Here is a 27,220-nt window from a genome sequence, read left to right as displayed (position 1 = left end):
CCCCCCCGTACAACAGATGTTTGTTAGCAACAGAGCCAGCCCTTCTCTCTAACCGTACGTGGTTGACAAAGACAACCTACATCTAACAACTGATAATATGTAAACATTTCACATTACAGTGAGATATTCTGGTGTACTGAGGCATTTTTTAAAAATATATTTATTTATTTTTGGCTGTGTTGGGTCTTTGTTGCTGTGTGCGGGCTTTCTCTAGTTCCAACGAGCGGGGGCTACTCTTCATTGTGGTGCGTGGGCTTCTCATTGTGGTGGCTTCTCTTGTTGCAGAGCACGGGCTCTGGCGCGCAGGCTCACTAGTTGTGGCGCACGGGCTTAGTTGCTCTGCGGCATGTGGGATCTTCCCGGATCAGGGCTCGAACCCGTGTCCTCTGAATTGGCAGGAGGACTCTTTAACTACTGTGCCACCAGGGAAGCCCTATACTTTGGCATTTTAACGACAATTAGGATAGTATTTTGACACCTTATCAAATTGCTTGCTTGGAACAGTTGTTCAGATCTTACATCCCATAATACAGTGTATCAGTTAGATCAACCAAAACCTATTGGTTAAATACTATTTCTTAACAGCATTTTTTTTTTTTTTTTTTTTTTTTTGGCGGCCCGCTGGTCTTGTGGGATCTTAGTTTCCCTGACCAGGATGGAACCCGGGCCCTTGGCAGTGAAAGCGCCATGTCCTAACCACTGGACTGTCAGGGAATTCCCTTAACTTCATTCTTAAAGTAAACCAATCTTGGAAATGTAGGTTTAGAGGCCAGAAAGTTAGGATTAAAGAGTGATGGATGGGTGGATCAGCACAATTTCATTCACATTGGCGGTTATAAACATTTAGTACTATGTTACTTCAAAACGTGTTGATGCTTCCCTCTTAAATTGTTTCAGTTTAAGTCATTTACTCTTATTTCTCACGCACATTGGTCAGGACAAGCAATATTAGAGATCTCATTAAGTGGTAACCGAAGACACCTGAAAAGAGTTAAAAAACCTGGATCCGATCCAACCGAATCCTGCCACTGATTGGTTGGGGAGGCTTGAGGAAACCACTGGCCTGAGTGTCGTCCTCATCTGTAAAAGCGGGGCTCACATTAAAGAACCAGATGTTTTCCAGAATATCATCCCATGAGACTCCTATCTCAGCTCTCAGGTCGGCTGTCAGGTTGGTGTCACTCTGACTGTCCTCGGTGCCCCTCACAATAACACCCACCGTGGCCCCGCCTTCCTCCCGCCGCGGCTCCGCCTCCCTCCTGCGCGGCTATTTCCGGGACAGGGTCCTCCCCCAGCCCATGCGGAGCCGCGGCCTCCGGCAACGCCCCCTCCGCGCTCCCGCGTGCCGCAACCGGCGCCGCCTTTCGCCACCGCGCGCCGCCGTCGCCCCGCTCGCTGGCTGGCCCGGTGCGGGCGCCGGGCTCCTGCCACAGGCTCTGAGAACCACCAGCGCCACCACCACCACTTCGGCCCGGGCCCCGGTCCCGCCCCGGGCCCCGGCCTGAGCCCCCCGCCCGGCCGGGCGATGGAGTGTCTCTACGAGGCGCTGGGGGTGCGGCGCGACGCCAGCGAGGAGGAGCTCAAGAAGGCCTATCGGAAGCTGGCTCTGAAATGGCACCCGGGTAACTACTCCGCAACCGCCGTGGCCCCTCGCAGAAGCCTTGGCCCTCGCGACCTTTCTCACCCCTCTCCCTAGGGTAACTCCAGGAACCTAGCTGTGCCCGAAGCTGCCCGCTCGGTAACGCCCCTCGCCCTGGAAATCGGGCCAGCGCCCACCCGGCGCCCGGCTAGGTGGCCCCTGCGCAGTCCTGGCGATGAGCGTCCTCGGCTCCTCTGTGGACGCAGCCCTCCACCCCCAGGCTTCCCTCGAGCCCCGAGCACCTCGTCCCTTCCTAGACGCCCCCCACCCCCGGTTCCCGCGTGGCCACTGGCTGGGGAAAGATAAAGTCCTAGAGACTTCCCTGCCCCTCCCACTCCTTCGCAGACGGCCCCGAGCGGGGAGGAGTCGCGAGCTCTTAACCCAGTCCTGCCTCAGGCTTGTCCCTTGCTGGACTCCCCTGCAGCTCGGCTTCCCCGGGCTTCTCGGCGGCCCTTAGCTTCATCAGGGAATCCCAGCTGCTTAAGTGTAATTAAGACAAAGGAGCTAGTGAAATGTCTTCTAAATGGTTATGCCTTTTTTTTTTTCTCTCTTTTGGTAGGCTGAGTGACCCTGTAGTTCACTTGGGATGTCCTGCAGATTAAGAATTTTGAGTGTCTTCCCTAGTGAAGTTCACGTGTTTACTTAGAAGTATGCTTCCTTTGGATGTTTTATTTGGTTGTAGTCCAGGCCTTTGTGACTGTCTTGAAGTAATTTGATCTTCTAGACTGGGGAACTAAGACAGAATTTGAATCTCAGCTTTTTGAGGTTTATAAGAAGCCTTCGTATTAGTACTAGTCCATAAGCATGTTTCTAGAGTCTCTGAAATGCTAAGATGGAAACCTCAGAGTCTTGTTTGGAAAACATGCCTTACACACACGCAAAGTTAAATACAAATGCAAACAAAATAGCATAGCATATATAATTGGTAGCTGTGTTGATAGAACAACTAATAACTGCCCCAGGAATTCAGGGCAGGGAGTTTTCACTATGTACTGAAAGGCAGTGAGGCTCCCCCTTGGCAGAGGAGTCTAGCCATTAGCTGTATCCTGGAGGAATGGGATTGAGAGAAGTGAATATAACAGTATGGGAAAGAGCACTGAGTGGCCCAAAGATGGCCTAGGGGACAGTTCGACCGAAGGCAGTGTTTATCGGAAGTCTGAAAATATGGGTTGAGAGAAGAGCTGAAGGAAGGGCTCGGGACCCAAAGTCAGAAGGTAATGTTTATAGTTGATAGAACAGGAGGTATGGGTTTGTTGCTTAAAGTTGTAATGATGACCAACAGAGGAACTAAAAAAAATCTGATGTATATTGGAAGGGAAGAGGTAAATGAGCTAAATGTTCATTAAGAAGTCATTGGCTATATCCAAAATTAATAGGTCCAAAACTAATGTCGAAGCATATTCTTAGAGTAATAGGGGTTACCGTTAGAAACTGAGTTAAGAATTTGTTGACTCTGGGTGGGAAAGGGTGGGAAAGAGGATTACTGCTTGTCACTAAGTGCATATATCATTTTGATGACAGTATTAAAACGTTTTTGAGTAGTAGTTTGAGATTAGATTGTAAAGGGCTTTGAATGTTAGGCGAAGGACTGTGAAATTTGTTTATCCAATAGTGGAGAGTTGAGGCTGGTTTTATTAAGATGTCTTGGGAAGGTGCTATGAAGGCAGCTTAGTAGTATGAGGGGGGGTGGAGACAGAAGTCAGGTAGAGTCCGCCTTGGGCACCGATGGGCCAAAACTAGGCTTGGGGTCAGTGGGAGGGGTAAGGCCTGGGATGAAGAGAAGTTGCAAAAGAAAAATTACCAGGTTTGGTGACTAGTTGGAAGTCAGTGCAAAGAAGAAGGCAAATGTTACTAAGATATCAGTTAACTACTTTGAAACCAAATGTGTTAGTAACTAAATGTGAATAGCTTCTTTGAATGTCATCAGAATTCATAACATCCTAAATATCTTGGTTTGAAAATGCCTATACATATGAGGGATAAATACTGTCCCAGGAGATGCATGATTTTGATATGCTTTGCTTTGCTGGCTCATTAATTTGTTAAGTCTGACACTTGTTTGTGTTAAGTCTGACAAATGTTCAATTTCATTCTGTGTGTAAGGTACTGTGTTAGATGTTAGAAGACATATGGGCTATGCTTCAAAGACTCATATGTACCTCATATAGAAAGGCTGCCCATTTTCATTGTTAAACAAGAGAGATTCCCTTTATTTCTGTTATTGAGGAGCTGAGAATGACTTCCAGTAGGGTCAATAGCACTGCGTAGTGAGGTCACTCCTTGTGAAAGCCAGGCTTTCAGTAATTCATCTGATGAGTGTTCCCTGAACACCTTACTGTGGAACGAGACAGGAGTGGTCCCTGCCCTGCTGGCCCTGCTGTCTTCTGGGAGACACAGAGGAAAGCAGTCACTTTTCATCCAGTGAGATAAGGGCAGTATGAGGGCAAATACAAGGTGCTTATGAGCACATGTACCAATCTGGACTGGGTTTTCTAGTGGGTGGGATAGATGTGCATCCCTGAAGAAGTGACATCTAGGTCGAGACCTAAAGCGAGAACACAGGGAATACAGGAGGTGGAAGGCACGAGAGGGCACGGCAGAGTCTAGGAAGGGAAAGAGGTGAGCCTGCCCAGGTGAGCAGGGGCCCGGTCTTGAAGGTTGTGGTAACCTGCATTAGGCAGATTGGGTTTTAACCTAAGGGTGTTGGGAAGCCATTGAAGGGTTGGAAGCGGGGGAAATGATAGGTTTGTATTTTTCTAGTATCTCTCTGGCTGTAGTGGGGAGAATGGATTGGAGAGGGCAAGGCTGGAGGTAGGGAGACCAGTAGGTCCAGGGACACTGACATGACTAGGATGACGATAGGACCTGGGGGTGGAGACTGAGTCACGTGCTAAAATCCTCAGTGAGTAGGGGGAGTAGTTGGGAGGCGAGTGGACAGTGAGAAGGAGGGGAAGACGGAGAGATGGCCAAATGGTCTGAATCTCGACGGAATGCTGGTTTGTCCTCAGGGGTGAATAGAGAATCAGTGACCAGGAGGATGTCAGCTTTACCACCAGACCTGCTGTATGACAGCTGTGCTGGAGCCCGAGAGGCCTGTAGGGAAGTGGTGTTCTCAGGGAACCTGGCTTCAGTCAAGGCAGGACTTAAAAGGCACAGTCCATGAAACGTTCTAGAACGTAGTGTAAAAACATTTGGGACAAAGTGGAAGACGGTGTGAATGGATCAAGAGAAAAGCACAGAGGATAGTATGAGAATGCCGTTTAAACTTTAATGACTGGATTTGCACTACCTGTGGCTTTTGCATTTGGCTAATAATTAAGGTGGACTTCCCATTTTTTATGATTGCTTGTTAACTCAGTTACAGTCATGTTCAACCTCCTAGTCAACCAGTTACAAGTATATTTAAGTGAAATAAAAAGCCATATGACAGATTGAAAAAAACTAGTCAAAAAAGAAGCTCCAGCAAGTGATTAGATCTTACTTTCAGATGGTACATTGGTGGGTTTTTAGGTTTAAAAGCTTTAGCTCTTACCAGACTTCTTTGAGGGAGGAAGGAAGGGAGTGGGAAGAAACAGGACAACAAAGTACAGATGAAAAGGGGAAGACAACCACCATGTACCACCCCAAACGGCCGCCTTTTTTGTCTCATGTCAGGAGATTCAGTTGCTGTCTTTCTCTGCCTTTCTGCTTTAATTTTTTTTTTAAATTTCACATCTTCATTGGAGTATAATTGCTTTACAGTGGTGTGTTAGTTTCTGCTGTATAACAAAGTGAATCAGCCATACATATACATATATCCCCGTATCTCCTCCCTCTTGTGTCTCCCTCCCTCCCACCCTCCCTATCCCACCCCTCTAGGTGGTCACAGAGCACCAAGGGGATCTCCCTGTGCTATGCGGCTGCTTCCCACTAGCTAGCTATTTGAACTATGCTTTTTTTTTGTTTATGTGACCAAAATGTTATTGATGATTTGACGAAGACACAGAAATCATGAGCTGGACTGTCACCCTGGAGGCATATCAGGATTTTGTTCAGCTGCACGTGACAGGAAACTGGCAATTGTGGTCAAAACAAATAGTCATTTTATTTTCTTCATGTAGCAAGAAATCCAGAGGTGGCCCATCTTGGTAGCCCCAGCTGCTTGATGAAGCCACCGAAGACCTGGTCCATCATCCTGACCATAAGACTTGAGTCCTTGCATCAAGTGTAAGCAATTAAGCCTCAAAGAAGTTCATTACTCATGTGGAGGTGCAGAGAGAGGCAGGTGAGCCCCAGTGTAGCAGGTCTCCTCCATGAGGTCCTTGGACTGTGCTCAGCAGCTGTCAGATGAGGCCTAACTCACCATCTGAAACGGCAGCAGGGGATCCCAGGCAGCAGTGTGGAGGAGGAAAGATTAAAGCAGGGACAGTGTGTGTGCTGGTTGCCTTTCAAGGAAGTCTTAAAAGCCACCATAGAATACTTTTATAGATTTTATTGACCGGAGCTTAGTCACATCGTCATGCCAAGCTTCAAGGGAGACTGGAAATGGAGTCTTTATTTGGGGGATCAGGTGCCCCCATAAAATCAGGATTCAGTTGTTACCGGAAGAAGGGGATGAACTAGCAGTCTCTGCCTCAGGCCTCATAATCTGCCTGCAGGCAGTATACCTGGGCTTTGGGCAGGACACAGGGGATGAGTTAAGGGCATAAGGTGAGTGCCAGCCAGGCCCATCCCTTTCATCAGGAGAAACAATCTTCTCCTAGGAGCTTCACTTAGTAGATTTGTGTTTGTATCTGATTGGCTAAAACTGGGTCACCTGACAACCCCAAGAAAGTCTGGGGAGGTGAATTTTTTAAGTGTGTATATTACCACTGTGATCAAAATCAGGTTTTGTTAGGAGAAAGAGGGGAATGGATATCGAGTAGGCAACTAGTAGTATTTGCCACAGAGTAGTAATAAAAATCTAAAAGAATTAAATCTAAAATTATCAAAACAGGATACTGGGTGTCCTATGTTTAGAATCTAATTGCAGCAGGGCCACAACAAGATGGAATTTGATAGTATGCATTGGAAATAATGGAAAACCTAGCCACAGTGGCTTAGTAAGTTAAGAATTTATTTTTCTCACCACAAGGAGTTTTGGAGGTAGGTGCCTGCTGGCATTGTTTCAGTGGCTAAGTAATGTCACTGTGAATCTCTTGACTTTTCCTTCATGGTCTCAAGATGGCTGCTGAAGCTCCAGCTTTCATGTCCATGTACAAGACAAAAAGAGGAAGGAAAGAAAATACACTAACAGACTTCTGCTTTCATCTCACTGGTCAGAACTGTGTCACGACCCTTCCTAGCAGCAAGGGAGGCTGGATAAGCCAAAATACTTGCTTACTTTTTAGCTTATCCAGCCTCCACAGTAAAGGCTGCAAGAGAGAAAGGAGGGGGAGGTGTTGGATGATCTAACCTTTAGTATCTCCCACAGAATGGATTGAGTACTATGTTTAAGTTAAAAAAATATTTGTTATACAGTTATATTGGCTTGTCAGGAATTTTTTTTAAAAATATTTATTTATTTATTTAGCTGCATCAGGTCTTAGTTGTGGCAGGAAACTCTTAGTTGCGGCACGCATGTGGGATCTAGGTCCTGACTGGGGATCGAACCCCAGCTTCCTGTATTGGGAGCATGGAGTCTTAACCACTGTGCCACCAAGGAAGTCCCTCTTGTCAGTAATTAATATGAAAAATACTTGAAAGTTTGTCACCTATAAATTCAGTATGACTTACTGTGATATTGTTGCTAAAAGCTAATATAATTAGCCATAGTGATTAGAGTAGAATGTTAAGGGATTAATGAATGGCTCCTTGATGATCACTGTCTTTGACTGCATTTGAAGTAGAGGGTATTATAGTGTGCATAAGAAATGGGAGATTCAGTCCAGAGAAGAGCTAGGCTAGGAGCTGACCCGTGGGCTGCTCTGTGGAAGGGGAGTTAGACCAGCATTGTGTTACTTATACAGCTAGGCTCCTGTGATGGAGTGGTTTTTGTTTCTGTTTCTTACTTTTTTTTTAATTCCAGGGGAGCATGATTCTATATCTAAAGCTTTTTGTGTTAAAGCATCTTAGTAAAAAGAGCTATGGCAAATTGCTGCACTTGAGAAAGTGTTGTCCGTGTCAGTTGTTGAGCAGAAGGCCTCTTGAAGGACTTGCGACTGTGTAATGGTATCTGAAAAGAGGAGGCAGGGTACCCTTGAGGGCCTTGTTTTAAGACTATTTCTGTCATATTTTTTTTCTTCGAGGCAAATATTGAGTTGTAGCTTAAAGAACATTGACGTACTCTATAGTAGGTTCAAAATATTTTGCTTTCTGAGTGTATTAGTTATCTATTGCTGTGTAACAAATTACCAAAAACTTAGGGTTTAAAAACAACAAACAGCAAATTTTTAGCAAATATTTTTATAATACGGACTCACACAGTTTCTGGGGATCAGAATCAGAATGGTGTCGCTGGGTGGTTTGGCTCAAGCTTTCTCACCAGGTTGAATCACCATTGTCTGGGAAAACTCACTTTCAAGCTCACCCCCACAGTAATGGCGGGCCTCAGTTCCTTGTTGGCTGTGGGCCCGAGGCCTCCATTCTTCATCACGTGGGCTTCTCGTGGACCACTGGAGTGTCTATGGCAGCTGGCTACTCCCAGCGATCCAAGACAGAGCAAGGGCCCAAGATGCAAACTGCAGTCTTTCATGATCTAATCTTGGAAGTAATGTCCTGTACCGTCACCACTCCTTCCACCTGCTTTCGGTCACAGAGACCAACCCTGGTGACATGGGAGGGGACCACACAGGGCGTGAATGCCAGGAGGTGGGGGTCCTTGGGGGCCATCTTGGAAGCTGGCTACCACCCTGAGGCAAAGATGCTTTCTGAATTCCACGGTTAAGGAAGCACAACTAAGGGAAAAGTAATTAGTTAGCACATATTTTTTAAACTTTATGAGATTTATTTTGGTATATGCTGGTAAGAAAGAAAACCTTAAGGATGGTGGTAAAGATGGATTAAACATAATCTTGCACTGAATAGTAACAGCCTTTCTATAAATGATTGATTTATGTATTTTACTCCTTCTAGAAATAAAATGTGTAATACTCAGCATTTTCTATTTGTGGATATCCAGGTTGAGTGCTGCTCAGTGACGCACTGAGATTTAGAGAAAAGCATGAAATTTCTACTCAAGTTGACACTTACAACAGATCCTGATTATCAGCTGTCATCCGTTTTCTGTTTTTCCTTAGTTGTTTTTCGTTTTTGTACACTCATCTATTTATGGCATTTCTGATGGAAGAGGTCCCTTTTAGAGTCTGTCCTTTACTTTTTTGATGACTGAATTTCTGTGTCTTTATTTTAACAGATAAAAATCTGGATAATGCTGCAGAAGCAGCTGAACAATTTAAACTAATCCAAGCAGCGTATGATGTGCTGAGCGACCCTCAGGAAAGAGCATGGTGAGCATCACGCTGTCCCTCCTTGTGTATCTTGTTGGGAAGAATGATCAACAGAGGGTTTTTTAAAAAATTAATACGTTAAATGGTTTGGGGTGTTTTCTAAAGCACCAGTCACCTATTCATTATATAAAATGCAGTGTGTTGGTAGGAAGGAACCTTAGAGATGATTACTCCAACTCTGATATTATAAATGATGAAACACAAAGCTTGGCAATCGTAGATAGTTATAATTTTGATACTTATGAAGTGCCTTCTCTTTGAATAAGGTCTTTTTGATGTCTGACAAATTTACTGATGTCAGAAAAGGAAGAATGTTGACTTTTCCTTAAAAAACAGATATAGTGTTTTCATCAAGAATTGTAATATTTTCCCAAGAACTACTTTATATAAGAAATTGAGGGCTTCCCTGGTGGCGCAGTGGTTGAGAGTCCGCCTGCCGATGCAGGGGACACGGGTTCGTGCCCCGGTCCGGGAAGATCCCGCATGCCGCAGAGCGGCTGGGCCCGTGAGCCATGGCTGCTGAGCCTGCGCGCCCGGAGCCTGTGCTCCACAACGGGAGAGGCCACAGCAGTGAGAGGCCCGTGTACCGCAGGAAAAACAAACAAACAAACAAAAAAAAAACCAAAAAAGAAATTGAGTTAAACTTCTACATCTATGACAGATTCTTTAACTCATGATGACCTGATCATTTAATGCCACTTCCAAACAAAAATTTCTACGTTTGAAGTTCTGGGTTTCCAGATTCTCAGTGAACTTTTTGCTACAAAGCCCTGACATAACTGTGCAAGATCCCACAGAGCAGGTGGGTGTTCAGTTCACCTGTGCAAGTCTTCTGTGTGATAGCATACAAGCACGGCCAGCTGTCAAGAGAGAAAGGCTGTAAAGAAAATTCTTTTTTTTTTTTCACTTGGTCAAGATTTATTTCAAGGCCTGAAAACACTGACTAATCGAAAATGGCCCTACTGCAATTTCTTATAATATATAAATAATATAAAACTTAAAAAAATGTAGACACTATTAACTAACTCCTAAACCACACACTATAGGCTTTTCAAAAGCAATAGTTATTTAACAAAATGTAAGGTGACAATATCCAAGAATTTTCACACTTAATGAGGACACAATCTGTTGCAAGCTACTCACACAAACACAAATCTTTTTTACACTTTCCATGTTTGTTTTTAACTTTGCTTCATAGAACCACTGATAATTGAGGCTTCTTTCAAGTATAGGATTTCTAACATTAAATTACATTTTCGAAGTATTTCTATAAAGAAGAAATGAAAAAGACACATACTACATTATTTGCCATAAATTCATACACCAAAAAGTCAAACAATCCAACTGAATTTATTCCTGCTTCCCCCTTCTCCACCATTAGCTTTAGATGTTCTTCTAAATATTATATAAACAGTTTTGTTAAAATCAGTTCTCTCATTTATGCAGATTAGGGGAAAATGGTTTTATAATGAGTTATCTTTAAAATTCTAGATAACACTCTTTAGCCTTAAATTACATTGTGCACACACAACCACAGCAGTTTGCATTTGCTCGGGAACATATAATCACATTAAAAACAAATAACTTTGTAGTTCATAGTTTAGTTGGCTCTTAAATAGTTTCCCTGGGGGAGAAACAAGTACTTTGTGTTGTTTAAGAAACGATATAGATAAGTGAAATGCTAGGTGTTCGTCTAAACTTTGAGGAAACCTACAGATGAACTTTTGGGTGTTTTTTCTAAAATGCAAGAGATATGCGCTTAATCACTGTTCATATAGTGAAGGGATGGGATGGCAGATACAGACGCAGATGAAACTCTACATTTTGTAAATGTAGAGTTGGATATTCTAAATGGAAGAACTGACGCTGACAGTTGTTTACAGGAAACAAAGGTTAAGAAAAATGTTGAAGAATATCTACTCTTAAAAAGAGAGAAGTGTTTTACAACACAAAAATGAGAACTAGAGATTCGAAAAACACTCATTTTACTGTTTTAAAAGAGAAACAAAAAAATAATAGGGAGAGCGTCTAGACCAATTAGAACGGAGGCAGCTGTAACAAAACTGGGACCCAGTGCAGTGATTTGAGCCCTGAAAGGAAAGGACTGACTAAAATGAGATTTCACGTGTCTTCATGCCTGTAATAATAAATAAATGTGCAAAATATCAAAAATACAAAGTCTGGATTTTTCCCCTTAGGTTTGTAATACACTGTCAAACCTCTGCTTAATGTAGATACTTTTATAAGCCTTCTGACTAGCAAAGCATGCTATGCAGGTACATGTATGCTAGAATTTTACCATGAGAGTTCTAGTTCTCATCTCAAGCTAGTGACTTGCCTGTTACCCATATTTATATATATTTCATTCCCATTATAAAACACTTACGGCCTTTCTAGTGGTACATTTTAATCAACATATTACATAAAAAAGAATCTTGATTTTTAAAATGAACCTTTTCAGTACTGTAACATGATGGGTTTAATTGAACAGCTGGAACATAATATGGTAACTACACTGTACTGTTTAATTCACAGCTGAAGGAAAATGTTTGATTTTTAAAATATAACCAAGATGAGACTGTAGACTTATGAGCAGTAAAATATTAGAAAACATTGAATGAATAAATAAGATGCTTTTCCATCAGTGGCCATTCATTATTTTGCTTTTAGGAACCTGGAGGAAATTGTCTTCTTCGAGTTTCAAATGTTCTGGTAAATCTAGTCCTTTCTTAGCTTCCTCAGTATCACCTTGAATTGCTGAAATAAGTGAGTCTAAGGAATCAGTTCTTTTCTGGTCTGAGGTAGCGAGAATTTCCCCATAGAAGTCCTCTTTGAAAGTATGCATGATATGAGCTTCCATGGACTTTCTTGTATTCTTGTAATATGGGTTCCATCCTATGCTCACCACCACCTTATGGACGTCTACACTTCCAACACTGGCCCAACCATGATATATGCCCGTGGATGCATCCGGAAGATTATCTACTACTTGTTCAGGGAAGTTAGCTGTAGGGATGCCCAGGTGCTTGGGGCCGCAACTGAAGCCCCGCACCACCTGGCCGCGGCAGATGTACGGCAGGTGCCTCATGACGCCGTCCGTCGGGGCGGTGCCCGGACCCCCCGGACCAGCCGGGGGACACGGGCGGGTGCTCCGCAGGCCGGGTGGGTGGGCGAGCGCACGGGCCTACAACGGGCCGAGCAGCGCAGACGACACGCCTCGGCAAGACCTTCACGCCACTGACCGAACAGAAGGTGCGGGCGACTCAGAGGCTGCGTCTGGAGGAAAATTATTATTAAATTATCTTTTATATAAAAATCAGAGAATCCTAAATTTTTTCCTCCTGAGGAATTTGGTGATCTGGCCTTAGAAATGCTTTTGCCTTCCTTTGGAAACTTTGAAATTCTTTCCTGCCTTCCTTTTGCTCTAGCTCTTCTCTAGATCTTAGGTTGTTTTCTTGTCCCAAGGATTCCCTTGTCTTTTTGTTTAAAGGCCCTGCCTATTAACTCTCCTGTCATCTGGAGGCAGTACTGCCCAGTGGCGAGGAGCGTGGGCCTTCTGGTGCAGGACACGTGGTTTTGAATTCTAGCTCTGCTGCTTGTTGGCTTTATGACTGTGGACAATGTTATGTAATATTGCTGAGTTTCAATTTCCTGTTATATCAAATGAGGGTAATAACTAACTTTACAGAGTGAGGGGCACTTGTATGTGTGTGAAGCTCCTAGATTGTTTACATAAACATTAGAAGAGTTTTATTCTGGTCCATGTTGGTAAATTCCCAGATCCCAAATGTGTAATTAGTCTGTGGACCAGATGATGTCCACTACTGTCTTATATAGTAAGGTCTCTTTCGTGTGAAAGTGCAGCTACCTTTCTGGGAGAGTCATGGACATTCCCTGGCTCATTAAATTCCCCTCTTCGTATTGGCTACTACCGTATACTGCCTGTAACGTACTGGGAGTTGCAGTCATAGTTTTTTTTTTTTTTTTTTTTTTTTTTTGCGGCACGCGGGCCTCTCACTGTTGTGGCCTCTCCCGTTGCGGAGCACAGGCTCCGGACGCGCAGGCTCCACGGCATGTGGGATCTTCCTGGACCGGGGCACGAACCCGTGTCCCCTGCATCGGCAGGCGGACTCTCAACCATTGCGCCACCAGGGAAGCCCGCAGTCATAGTTTTAATCAGTACTTCTGTGAAAGATTATTAAGTCTTTGCCTGTTGATACTTTTCTTCAGATTGTTTGGCTGTGGGTTGACCACGTTAAAATGTACAATAATTATATTTTGACTGTTTCAGAGTAAGGAATCCTTTTGAATTCTTATTTATTCAGCCTTCACTGATGTCGCTAACTTTTTTTGTTTAGGTATGATAATCATAGAGAGGCTCTGCTTAAAGGTGGACTTGCTGGAGAGTATCAAGATGACAGCTTAGATTTGCTTCACTATTTCACTGTGACCTGTTACTCTGGTTATGGAGATGATGAAAAGGTAAGAAATGAACTCACTGATAATTTCTTATCAAGCACTTAAGTAAGACTCTCCAATGCAAAGAGAATTCTTAAAATTATTCTACAATAGAAGGTGAAAGAATGTTCATTTTGGAAACTGAAAAACAGAGCCTTCATATTTAAACTGTCAGCATATAAAGACCTTCAGTTGAAAACTAAATGTACTTGCAGTGACCGAGCTTGGGACTGTAATTCTGTAACATTAAAGTTTTTCATGTTGCATTTTAAAATCTTATTCTATAATTAAACCACAAAAGTGTTAAGAATTTGTGTTTCTGTTACTGTTTTTTAGGGCTTTTATACAGTGTATCGTAATGTTTTTGAAATGATTGCCAAGGAAGAACTAGAATCTTCTTTAGAAGAGGATGTTGAGGATTTCCCAACTTTTGGAGACTCCCAGAGTGACTATGATACGGTAGAAGAAAATTCATTGCCATTTTGTAATTAGCATTTGTCAATGTATCTTTTCCCCATTTCTTTATTTAAAAAAAAAGTGTTCTAGTTCTCGGTCTTTTACTGTGACTCTCTTCCTCTCTTTTTTTTCCTGATCACCTCCCGTCTTTTCACTATTTAGTGATCATGGTCCCATTCCATTAATTTACTCATCAAATTCATTCTGAAGAGTTATTTTGTAAAGCCTTCAAAGGACTGTCTTCTCTGTTGATTAATAGTAAAGTTGTATATTTGAAGAAAGGAGGTTAGATGTTTTGCAGCAGCAATATTTGCTGCCTTACTAAAAAGGAAATCCAAATAAAAATCTAGCATTTTACCTGTTTTCTCTGTCACTAGGTAGTCCATCCTTTCTACGCTTATTGGCAGAGTTTCTGCACTCAGAAGAACTTTGCTTGGAAAGAAGAATATGATACACGACAGGCTTCGAACCACTGGGAGAAACGAGCCATGGAAAAAGAGAACAAAAAGATTCGAGACAAAGCAAGGAAAGAGAAGAATGAGCTTGTCCGTCAGCTGGTAGCTTTCATCCGTAAAAGAGATAGAAGAGTGCAGGCTCATCGAAAACTTGTGGAAGAACAGAACGCAGAGAAGGCGAGGAAAGCCGAAGCAATGAGGCGGCAACAGAATCTAAAGCAGGCCAGGTACGTGGTGCTGGCTGGACCCTGCCTATAAGTAGGTGCCAGTCATGGGAAGCGTCAGTGGATACCTGACGTGGTGCTTTCATGGGGGGTTTAATCCTCATTCTGCCTTCATCCTTTTCTTTTACATCCTGGCATTGGACGATGTCTTTTCATCTACTGTGAAAAAATTTTTCTTTTGAGTTGGACGTTTTCCTTCAGAGGCCCTTTATACTTGAGATTCTTTTCAGACTCTTGTAATGTTTCATAATAACTAATGTTAATCGAATTCTCATTCCGTACAAGGCCCTGTTGTAAGTGCTTTTCTTGCAACAATTCTGTGAAGTAAGTTCTGGTTTTTATCCTTTCTTTTGAGGAAACGAGGCCCAAGATCACATAGCTGATAAATTGCAGAGGTGGGAATTGGACCCTAGAAGTCAGCCCAGTGCCCTGCTTTTAAGTACCACACAATACTCTGTCAGTATACCCTTAGATATTTAGTTCACCTCAGTGCCTTTAAAGTTTTGTTGTTTTGAGTCACTGTAAAGGCATTGTGTCCAGAGCATTATAGCATTCTTTAAAAAACTATTCACTTCTTGAAAGTTCTACCCACCTCATCTTTGAAAAATTAGCACTTTACATGACCCGGTTTAAAACCACCTGAAGCCTTTTTTTTTAAAAATAAATTTTATTTATTTATTTATTTTTTGCTGCATTGGGTCTTCGTTGCTGCGCGCGGGCTTTCTCTAGTTGCGGCGAATGGGGGCTACTCTTTGTTGCAGTGTGTGGGCTTCTCATTGCGGTGGCTTCTCTTGTTGCGGAGCATGGGCTCTAGGCCCGTGGGCTCCAATAATTGTGGCTCATGGGCTCTAGAGCGCAGGCTCCGTAATTGTGGCACACGGACTTAGTTGCTCCGTGGCATGTGGGATCTTCCCGGACCAGGGCTCGAACCTGTGTCCCCTGCGTTGGCAGGGAGATTGTTAACCACTGCGCCACCAGGGAAGTCCCCACCTGAAGACTTTTAGTAAGTTGCGAAGAGTTATATTTTTCAAAACCCATTGTCTAGTGGAGCAATTAAAATCAACCACATAACAGATAACAGATTTAAGTGACTTTGCCTATTTCAGCCAAGCACAGGTTTTAAGTTTGTAGGCATGGACAATTTGGGAGGAAGAAGCTCTCCAGGGGATGGGTTTCAAGCCCCCAAAATAAATAAAACCAATGCAGAGACTGTGCTGTGTGTGTCTAGACTGGCAGAGCAGTACAAAGAGCAGAGCTGGATGACGGTGGCCGATTTGGAGAAGGAGCTCAGGGAGATGGAGGCGCAGTATGAAAAGGAGTTTGGAGATGGATCAGGTGAAGATGAAGCGGAAGAACAGAAACCCCAAGACGGACAGGATGGTAACTTCCTCCATTCATTAAGAAACTGTAGGAAATAAATGCTTTTGTGCTCAGGGGTTGTGCACTCAGGATGCTCACAGATGTCCGTAAAGGGCTCAGGTGTGAGACAACAACGAACGGGAGGGCAGATGAAAATCTGGAGAACACCTGGGTTCCAGCCGACTGTTGCCAGTTTCATGTTTGTTTGGTTTGTTTGTTTTTAAAATGAGGCTGGAAAACTGGATTTTTATGTGCCATCTCCCAATTTTTAAATATGGCAGATAATTGAAATGAAAAATAATTTGGCATGGCCAAGTGAAGGTAGTCTATGGAAGTAGTATAATTGCAGTAATTTCATTAACAAACTCTCTTCTGACCATGTTTTGAACCATTTGGCTGCATAAATATATTGAGAAGTGGGCATATTGTCAGGTGTAACTGGTTATTTTTAAAAAATGCAGTTAAGCAGTAGGTCAAGTTTTAATAGTAACTCTTTCCAGAAGAGCCGATACTGTGCAGGACTCTTATCTGGTATATATAAATTGTCTCATTTCTGACTTGTAGAGGGGCTTCTCTTGGTGTCCTGAAATGTGTCTTTTCTCTTTCTCTATCATTAGAGCACAGGCATGTGGCTACCTTAAAAGGAGAGGATTGGGCATTGTTGAGAATAGTGATTGATATACCTGACTTTCTCCACTGTCTCTGGCTGTTCCATGAGAAATAAAAGTAAATGATCTAAACATAGTTTACTTAATTTTACCTTACTTACAAATGTTGGTTTTCAGACTAATAGCTCAAATGATAAAATGACAGACTTTTATTTATTCCACATTATTAGGAAATGAAATGTTTTCTTAATGAATTGCAAGTAGTATGTGTGAAAGTGCCTTGATAGTTGTGAAGCACTGTGTAAACGTGAGGTGGCATAATTATGTAGAGTTTTACAGTTTATAAGGTGCTTTCACATATAAGATCTTGCTTGATCCTCATACCGTGGCCCTTTTATGTAGGTTTTGCTCATATAGTTATCTCTTTGTTACTGAGAAGCTCTGGCATATGTCTGAGAACATATGAGAACATTCTTAGATCCAGATTTTGACTTCAAATCCAGCATTCTTTATTAACTATTTGAATAATCAAACTATTTGAAAGTGTACACATAATTAGAAAGTATCTTATACGAAACATTGGAGGTATTTTGATCATTTATGATTTCAGTGAGAATGTCCTTCAGAATCATATTACCTTTACTTATTATTAAAAAAAATGTAGAATATAGAAGAGATACCTTGGATTCTTTATCGATCCCATAGTAAATCCAAAATGGCAGTCAGTTTACTTGTTTATTTCTTATAAAGATAGAATATGGGATTGTGCAAAGACTTTCAACTGAGCTTAGATTTTGTGGTCTATATTGATAATAATTATTCCATTGTAATAAAGCTTCAAGTTTATAAAAGTCTGTAAAGATAATGTTAAACTTTACATGTAATATGCTATTTTATGACCTATCTTTCTAATAATGATGGAATGTCATAAACTAAGCTTATTTAAGCATTGAAGAGTAGATTACAATTATACATGTGTTCACACCAAATCTTGCTCAAGAGGTAAACTAAAACACCTTTGTTGAAAAAACTGCTTTGTTGTAGAACTATGAAAGTGACATTTGATTTTCTGAACTTAGCTCACACCTAGGACTCTGAGAATTTTTTGAATTTTCTTCTGAGTAGGCTGATGAAAAGAACTTGAAAGGTAAAGTGATCTGTTTGGAAGCCTTCCCTTATAATTCAGTGCTGCTTTTAAAAGGCCAACTCAAATCCCGGTAACATTGTTTTTTCTTGGTGAGGACGCAACAAATTGTAGTTTCTGATATGTGTGCATCTCTAGATACTTACTGAAGAGATGTTACTTGTTAACATGTTTTAGATTGATGTTCTAATCAAACATGATTCTTACTGTAGGCTTCCCTCTCATAGGTAAAGATAGTGACGAGGCTGAGGATGCAGAACTTTATGATAGCCTTTATTGCCCAGCATGTGACAAATCTTTCAAGACGGAAAAGGCGTAAGTTTAATATCTTTGAACTCACCTCCTCTTTTGAGGTGAAGTGTAGCACTTTGAAAGTCCTAAAAAAAATGCTTGTAGCAGTTGGTCACTGGCCCTCACCTGTCATCTTGGGGGATATCTTCCCAGCAGGGGAGGAAGAAGGATTTGTACCAGCAGTTAAGCCTGTTGTACTGATTCTCATTCATGTGATGTTCCTGTGTAATAGCTGCTTTTTAAACGTGTACGCTGTCTCCAGAAAGAAACGTTGCTTGCTTTGGTGAGGAAGTCAGAGTCACACAGGCAAGGGGGCTAAACTGAGGCTAGTCATCTTTCTCCACGGTTGGTGCAAACTCACTTCCAGCTGTCACGCTCCCGTGCAGACTGTTGCCGCCAGCCCGAGAACTTCAGATGTGTCCTGCCTATAGTATAGTTGCTGAAGTCGAAGGACTTTATCTTAGGGGAACAGTCACGAAGAGAGAAGTATTAAAAAGGATACTATCATAAGGCAGGCGGGGAGGGGCCGGCTAGAATGTGGGAAGAAATGAGTAGAGTTAGCAAGGGGAAAAGAAGCAACACACGTGCAGTAAAGAAGGAGGAGGCAAAGGATGGAAATGGAGCTTGGGAGTCCTAAGTGGTATCACTGTGTAACCCCAGGGAAGAGCAATAGCATAGCCAGAGGAGTGGCGCAAGGCGGGCAGAAACAAGCAAGGAAACAAAAGCAACGATGAAGGAGGCTTTAAAAATAATTTTTGTATTTGGAAAGGACGTCAAACTTACCGACAAGTTGCGTGAATAGACTGTAGAGCGCCCGATTCACCTGTTGCTCACATTTTGCCCCATTTGCATGTGCTCGTTCTCTCTCCACACACACAGACAAGGTTTTTTCTGAATAACCTGAGAGTAAGTTACATACATAGTCTCCTTTACCTCTGAACACTTCAGTATATATTCCTTAAGAATAAGGACGTTCTTTTACATAATCACAGCCGTCAACTTCAGGAAATTTATAACGTTGATGTAGTACTTTTATTCCATTTACTGCCTATATTTCGCTTTTGTCAGCTGATCCTGTATTAATGTCCTATGTAGCATTTTCCCAACTTCAATACAGGATCTCGTCTAGGATCATGTATTGCATTTATTTATTTAGTCTCATTTCATCTGGACCAGTTCCCTTTTCTGTGCCATTGACATTTTGGAAGAGAACTGACCTTTAAAATGTTTTTTAAAAATAGAATATTTCTCATTTGGGTGTGTCCATTTCCTCATGATTAGATTCAGGTTGTGCATTCCTAGCTGGAGTACTTTGTAAACATGTGTTGCTCTCAGGGTTTCTATCTGGAAGGACAGAAGTCTGTCTGCCCCTCATTGGTGGTGATCATTTTGATCATCCAGTCAAGGTGTTGTCTTGTTTTTCCACTGTATAGTTAGTATTTTTTCCCTTGCAGCATGTTTAGTATGTGGGGAGACACTTTAAAGCCATGCAAATATCTTTCTCTTCATCAAAGTTTCCTTCCTAGATTTAGCACCCACTGATGATTTCAGCTTGTACCAATCTTCACTATAATCATCTCAAAATGAGGCTTTTCCGGTGCCAGTGCTCCTACATCATAAGTCATCATTTGACCTTCTGCTGTACATAAGAACATTTATCTGTCTGTTGTCAGTATGAATTTCATTTCAGTGTTTTAAAATTCATTGTTGCCCTTCTCATGCTCAAATTTCCCAGATGTGGTTAGTGAGAATTCCTTCAACGTGGCTCCTGTGTCCTTTTGACATGTCCCAGCCATATTTTTGAGCGCTTACTTTCTGGCACAAGATGTTCCAATTTCTCTAACGAACCTCGGTCTTAAGGAGAGAATTTTAGTGGGAATGAAAAGTAGGCAACCCCAACTAGAAAAATCCAGATCTGAACAGGATGAGATAAAATGGTGACACAAGTTTTCTACTTTTTAGTTTATATAACTCTCATAGCTTAAGTGTTGTCAGTTCTATTTTGTGAAGTGTTATTTAGTTGCCCATGGGGGCACTGAACTAGACATTGCTTATGGAGTTTCACACAGAAGGGTAGAGATGTGTCTTAGTTTACATTTAGGGTAGTGGCAGTGAGAAGGGAGACCCCTCTTGAAAAAAGCAAAAGGAGGTAAACTACTCTTGTGAATTAATCCCACTGCAGTCACTCATACCAGCTTGTTCTTTCAGCATGAGGAATCATGAAAAATCAAAGAAGCATCGGGAAATGGTTGCCTTGTTAAAACAACAGTTGGAGGAGGAGGAAGCAAATTTTTCAGGACCTCAAACTGATGAAAACAGCCTGAATGCCAATTCTGAAGAAGAAATGGAGGATGCACCAAAACAAAAGTACTTCTAAAAATGTCACTACACCTACTTAGCACATTAGAGATTGCATTTAAATGCTGTTTTATCTCAAAGAAGTTATTCTGTTATGCTAATATTTTCTGCGTTTCTTCTAGTTAAGAGAACTTTATAGTATTGAAATGGTTAAAGACATGATGTCAGATATAATTTTTATAGACTATATTATGACTATTAAAAGCGGTTTTATAACTGGGTAATTGATATGCTAACTGCTATCAATTGAACCACTGTTACATTTTTCTAAAATGATAATGTGGATATTTTTCTTTTAATGCTTTATGATATTAAATATGTTTTAATATCTTATTTCTATTTGTATCACTAGTATTTCAGTATTTTTTCTTTCCACTTAGTCAAGTATTGGACGTTTTGATTTATGTTTGTTCTTAGGCTTTCTAAAAAACAGAAGAAAAAGAAACAGAAACCAGCACAGGTATGTTGAAAAAGTTTTATTAACATTTAATATCAGATGTAAAGTTGGAGTGCTCTTGTTTATTCAGTATAATCTGTATTGAGGAGAGGGACTGTCGCTCCCTAATTTCATGTTGATTATAAAACAGATTAAAAGGAGTTGAAAATATTTTGGTTTTTCAGTGCTTTACCTCATCATATATATGTGGTCAATTTACCTAGTTATTGTTGTCTGTGTGTTTAAAAATTTTGCATGTGGAATTCCCATAATACAGATAAGCTGAGGGGACCATATTAAAAAAATATTTGGACACATGTGATGACAAGATTTTTAAATCAGTATAACAGTTCAACTCAGAAATATATGAAAATCTGGGGATTGATCATTGTAATAATGTACATGAAATTTTGGAAAGGGAACATTTGCTTACCCACTCCTGGGCATGTATCTGGAGAAAACTCTAATTTGAAAAGATACATACACCACAATGTTCATAGAAGCACTGTTTACAATAGCCAAGACATGGAAGCAGCCTAATTGTCCATCAACAGATGAATGGATAAAGAAGGTGCAGTATATATACACAATGAAATATTACTCAGCCATAAAAAGGAGTGAAATAATGCCATTTGCAGCAACATGAATGGACCTAGAGATTACCATATTAAGTGAAGTAAGTCAAAGACAAATATTGTAAAATACCACCTATTTGTGGAATCAAAAGAAATGATACAAATGAACTTACTTACAAAACAGAAATAGAGTCACAGACATAGAGAACAAACTTATGGTTACCAAAGGGGATAGTGGTGGGGGGGTGAGGCAAATTAGGAGTTTGGGATTAACATGTACACAGTACTATATATAAAACAGATAGCCAACAGGGACCTACTATATAGCACAGGGAACTATATTCAATATCTTGTAATAACGTATAATGGAAAAGAATCTGAAAAATAATATATATATAACTGAATCACTTTACTGAACACCTGAAACTAATACAACATTGTAAATTAACTATACTTCATTAAAAAAAAGAAGTGGTTAAAAAAAGGAACATTTGCTTAGAAACTTGTAATGATTGTGACTCTTGAAAAAAATATTTTTTCAAGTTTAAATATTTCACACTGGGGGGTCCAAACTTAACCTCTTATCTTAAGAATTATTATTAAATGAAAGGGTATTATGTTGTTATATGTATAACACAGTCTTGTGGAGTTTTTGAATCTATAAAAACAAAATGAACTTGCCCATTTTACTCAGGGTATTTGGTGGTTCTACAGGGAATGGAATTGATTTCTGTGCTATTTTAATATAATCTAATTGTATTTGCTTATATTAAGTATTAAATGTTAAATGTAGCTCTTTTTAAAAATTGGAAATGTTTTTAAGAAAACTTAGGTAACACACTAATAATTTTTCATAAATCTTTAGGTTTGGCTTATTTATCCAAATGGCTATAATATGTTTAATTTTGTCTTTCATATTCCAAAATGATACATGACACATGAGTTAATCACTATTAAAATTGTGACTTGGAACTTTTTGCCTCAGTTACAAAACCACATAGCAAATTATATGTTCCTTTTATAAAATGACTCATATCATCTTCCACCCAAAGACTCTGTAGTCATTAGTTCAGAACACTTTCTCTCTTCTTGTGTGTCAGAACCACTGGAGTAAAGACAAAATAGAATGGAGAGGGACTTATACCTGATAGGTCCTAAAGATTGCAACAATAAGCACATGTATTTGTATTCTCTTACCAAGGAAAATGCTTCTGTTTACCAGCCCATTTTTTCCCTCCAAAGCTATATGTATTCCTTGATGATACCTCTTGTTTATGGTTTCTAATTATATCAGGGAGAAAGCCCCAATTCAGATCAAGTTTTATGTAGCACTTTCCCTGGATATTTTCTAAGCTCTTTTTGAAGGGGAAGGTAGTGTGGAGACATGTTCGGGTAGATAAAAGAGCAGGAAGCAGCAGATACTGAGACTCATGAAACTTCAGATTGGGAGTTTTCTGTATTGTCAAAAAAATTTGCATAAGCCGGCAAGGATTGTAAAAGAAAACCCCCAAAACTGAAATTGAATGTAAACAAACAAAACCCCCTTGGTGACAGCAAGGAAGAATTAACACAAGAAAGTTTTGAATGCGGTACTTTGAACACCATCCTTGGGACATGCTCTAAAGACAGAATTAACTCTAAAAGAAGAAATCTTGAGCTTTACTTACGGGATATTTTGGTGGTATTGGTGTGGTATTTCTGAAACTATATATGTGTATTGTAGGATAGAGCAAATATACTAATGTTGTTGGGAACCAGATTCTCTTGTGGGAGAAGGGAAATACAGGTATCCATTGAGGGAAAGAGAGAGGAAGAACACTCATGTTGGACTGGAAGTGGGGTTATCAGTATGAGCTCATGATGTAAAAAAATAAATAATACATGCATGAGCAGTATACACTGAGGGCCCCGAAGCAGTGATACCCAGGAGCAATGAGCATATGTAGTTCACACATCTTTGTTTCTAAATCCCCTTCCCCAGTAAAAGGAGTCAGGGTTTGGTCCTTGGAGAAATGGCTGATTCTAGGGCTGAGACAGGGAAAATACAAGGTGAGCCTGCATTATCTATGCTAGAAATATAAGGGGTATTCAGAAATTGACGGGGATAAGTCAGAAGTACCCAGGAGTCAGCCTAAGGGCTTGCTGAATATGGGAAAATTTGAGTCATCAAGAAGAATAGTGGTCATAGATTTTTAGACATTGATTTTATTTTTTTTAAAAATCGTGTATCTATATTGAGCCTAAAAAAAGAGAGAGTTGGAGAAAGGAAGCAGATGGGAATGCTTCATTCCAAGAACATGAATTAACACAAATGCAAATGGCAGGACTAATAGAAGCAGAAAAATCACTGTTCTGTATCCACCAGTGTAATAAATGGTTCACATAATCATCAGTAGATGCCAGATCCATTGGGTAAGTAGTTATTAGGGAACAGGATATTGACACAATCTCAAAGTAACACTCTGCACATATTAAAAAAAGAAAAAGGTACCTAACAGTAGAAAAATCTGGCAATACCATCTTAATCAAATGATGAAACTTTAATCACTGAAAAATGGGAACTAACATTTTGCTTCCTGATATAATGTATTGAGGACACAGAATTATCTTTATAATATTCCTGCTAGAAATGTTTAACCTGAATCTAATCACGAGGAAATAATTAAAGTCAAACTATGGGACATGCTACAAAACAGCCATCAAATTGTCAATATCATGAAAGACCGAAAAATGGAGGGGGGGTACTTTTCTGGAATAAAGGTGATTAAAGAGATATGACAACTTAATGCAACATTGGTCCTGGATTATATCTACTATAATCCAGGGGTTACAAAAAAGGACATTACTGGAATGTGAATATGGATTGTGTAACAGATAATGTCAGTGTTAAGTTCTTGAGTGTGAAGAGGGAATTGTGGATATGTAGGAGAGTGTTTCTGTTCTTAGGAGATACATGAGATCTACCTGCAACTTGCTTTCATAGTTGGAGGGTGGGTGCAGAGAGAAGGAACATGGGAAGAAGAGAGGGAGAAAGCAGACATGGCAAAACGTTACCTGAGACAAAAACAAACCAGTTGTATTTAGCGGAGATATGTTAGTCAGGTGTTTTTTCTCTTATCATGCCTGTTTGTTGTTGTTTTCTTTTTTTCTTGATTGTAAAATAGTTGCTCATTGCAGATCATTTGGAAAATACAGAAGAGTATAAATATCATCCCTAATTCTGCCTATAAATATTACTTAATGTTGAATTGAGTTGTAATCAGAGGTTATATATAATTTTCTCTCTACCATTTTTGCTAATATGTTCTATTTTTTCACGTAATTGAATCAATATCTTTGGAAACATGATTTTTAAGAGCTCTATAATTTTCCTTCATATATTCAACCATTCACTTATTGAATATTTGGATTGTTTCCAATTTTCCCTAATTTAATATTTCTGTAATGGGCATTCATGTTCTTAAGTTATTGTCTGCCTCTCCTTTTTATTTCCTGAAGATATCCTCCTACCAGAGTGTACAGCACATTACCATTGTTTATTGTAGCTATTTGGCAACATAACATAAAAAGCCAGTAGTATTACAGTATTTATTTTGTAATGGCACACATGTTTTCTTACCTAGAATTATGATGATAATTTCAATGAAAATGGAACTGGAGAAGCAGTAAAGGTTGATCCAGAAGATAACAGCCTAAATCAAGACAGTACCAAAGAATTGGAAGATAGTCCCCAAGAAAATGTCGGTGTTACAGAGACTGTGGAACTGCGTGATGACCCGAAAAGTGAAGCTAAAAGGTAAGTAAGTCGGAGTTGCTTGTTGTTTTCTAATTACTTAATGCTGGTGGTGAGGATGGCTTTTCATCTATCAGATAAAAACCCCCTTTCCCGTGATGGACACCATGAGTCAGATGTATCTGTGATTTACACCTACACACATAAGTTTACAGAGGACGGCGTTGGAGGGAGAATGCTAGACAGTGTACTTAGACATTGCAGCAACATGGCCCGAAGCAGAAAGGAGTCACGCGGACCCAGTTTTTGTTCCCCTTATCCTGCTGAGGTTCTTATTTTGCCCAGGGTCAGTAATCCTTGGCACTTGCCTGAGAACAAGACTGCAGACGAGACTGTGCCCCACTCGCCTGAGTATCGCTGACCAAACCTCCATGCTCGGGCCAGTCATCCTGCATTCAGCCCCAGTGCAGGTCGACAAGGCATATGTGCACAGCTTGGGGCCCTCGTGCTCTAGAGGCCCAGGAGTCCTGGCACTGCACAGGCCACAGTGGTTGGCCAGGGGAAGGTCTCGCTCAGGGCAGGTGGCAGTCCTTTTCCCCTCCTCTCCTTGTCTGACTTTCTCGCTCCCATCCTCCTCTGTTCCTCTAGAGCGGAATAATTTCTTATTCCTTGAGGAAGGATCTGAACAGTAGGCAGCCGCAGGTTCCTGTCACAGGACCATGAAAACAGAGTTCAAAGGACAGAGTGAGGTGGAAGGCTGAGTTGAAGATGCTCAACGCTGGAGTAACAGTGAGGGCTGTGGGATTTAGGTGCCACAAATGAGGGGAGAAATGACGTGGAAGCCTAGAGTAGGCCTGGAGCTGTAGGAAAAGGAGAACAAGGAGCTGCATAAATGGGGAACGTGGACGCCTGCCTTTGAAGACTCTGGACAGTGGAAAGCTGGAAGGGGAGGCTACACACTACTCTGATGTGTGGTGTGTGTTCCCACGTTAAACATGAGGAAGCTGAGTCTGGGTTAAATGACTTGCCCCAGAACAAAAGCTGGTAAGTGGAAAAGCTGGCATTTAATCCCATCTGCCTGACGACTTGAAGGACCCAGTTCAGCTAACTCCATGGGGCCCAAGCATCCTGTGAAGGTCCCTTGGAAGCTGCTTGGGTGTATGAGGGATGGGCCAGAAGGTGGGCTCCAGGCCCCTGAGCACCTCCGTCATCTAGAGCTAAAGTATTTTCATTCATTTTCCATAGTACCTCCACGTGGGATTCATCTGGGGGAGGAAAAAGGGTTCTCATTGCTCAAACTCAGACTTTCGCAACTACTAGTGAAGTAGTGAAGTTCAGCTTTCTCACTTAATAATGTGAGGAAAAGAGAGCAATCAAATGACGTCTTCACTGCTGAGGAGTGGCAGGGCTGGGGTAGATAGCCTGCCCTCACCGGCAGGTGTCCAGACCCCCTTTCTGCTGGACCCCTCTACTGCTGCTCTGCAGTGCATGGATGCTAGCTACCTAAAACACGTGTGTGTATCTAGGGCACAGTTTTATTTTTTTTCTTTTTATTGTTTTATTGAAATATAGTTAACATACAATGTTATTTTAGTTTCAGGTATACAACATAGTGATTTGACATTTATATACATTACATTACGAATTGATCACCACCACAAGTCTAGGAACCATCTGTCGCCACACAAAGTTATGGCCGTATTATTGAGTATATTCATATGCTGTACATTATATCCTCTCTAGAGTACTTTTTAAAGATAAGGTCTTAGATATTAGCTTCAGAGATGTAGCTGCTACCTTTCATAATAAGGTAAATTGTTCTTTGGGAATATTATCCTGAATTTTCTGGGATATACTTGTGGCCTATCTGTGATGATATTCTGTAAATTAGTAAATGTTAATATGTTGCCTTTTATGTCATTGTGTCTTTTTCTTGATGCTTTCAAACGTGGCTGAATACTGCATAATGCTGTGTTGTACTCCTAATCAGCATCGTGTAACTGTGTAGGCCATTTAAC

General features: G+C 41.0%; 2 protein-coding genes across 3 annotated transcripts in view; one reads left to right on the top strand and one right to left on the bottom strand.

Annotated features, from left to right (window-relative positions):
* Window positions 1–1,363: 1,363 nt before the first annotated feature.
* Window positions 1,364–27,220, top strand: part of DNAJC21 (DnaJ heat shock protein family (Hsp40) member C21) — a 31,293-nt gene continuing 5,436 nt past the window's right edge. Inside the window, exons 1-10 of one of the 2 annotated variants that reach the window (XM_082621276.1) lie at window positions 1,364–1,622; window positions 9,012–9,105; window positions 13,464–13,587; window positions 13,900–14,022; window positions 14,397–14,701; window positions 15,927–16,078; window positions 18,037–18,124; window positions 20,309–20,467; window positions 20,876–20,918; window positions 25,093–25,265. In XM_082621276.1, coding sequence (XP_082477402.1) covers window positions 1,526–1,622; window positions 9,012–9,105; window positions 13,464–13,587; window positions 13,900–14,022; window positions 14,397–14,701; window positions 15,927–16,078; window positions 18,037–18,124; window positions 20,309–20,467; window positions 20,876–20,918; window positions 25,093–25,265 — 1,358 coding nt within the window. In that variant the 5' untranslated portion in view covers window positions 1,364–1,525. The remainder of the gene's footprint in view (window positions 1,623–9,011; window positions 9,106–13,463; window positions 13,588–13,899; window positions 14,023–14,396; window positions 14,702–15,926; window positions 16,079–18,036; window positions 18,125–20,308; window positions 20,468–20,875; window positions 20,919–25,092; window positions 25,266–27,220) is intronic. The other variant, XR_014294084.1, reaches the window with a different exon arrangement.
* On the bottom strand, window positions 11,747–12,193 carry LOC309804388 (riboflavin kinase-like; the record flags this gene model as incomplete). Its single annotated transcript, XM_082621739.1, has 1 exon — window positions 11,747–12,193. The coding sequence occupies one exon, from the start codon at window positions 12,191–12,193 to the stop codon at window positions 11,747–11,749; it is 447 nt and encodes a 148-aa protein (XP_082477865.1).

This window comes from Mesoplodon mirus (genome assembly GCF_964341445.2).
Source record: "Mesoplodon mirus genome assembly, chromosome: 5".
In the NCBI taxonomy this organism is placed as follows: domain Eukaryota; kingdom Metazoa; phylum Chordata; class Mammalia; order Artiodactyla; family Ziphiidae; genus Mesoplodon; species Mesoplodon mirus.
The sequence above is the reverse complement of the archived record's forward strand: the minus strand, read 5'-3'. Positions and strand labels throughout refer to the sequence as shown.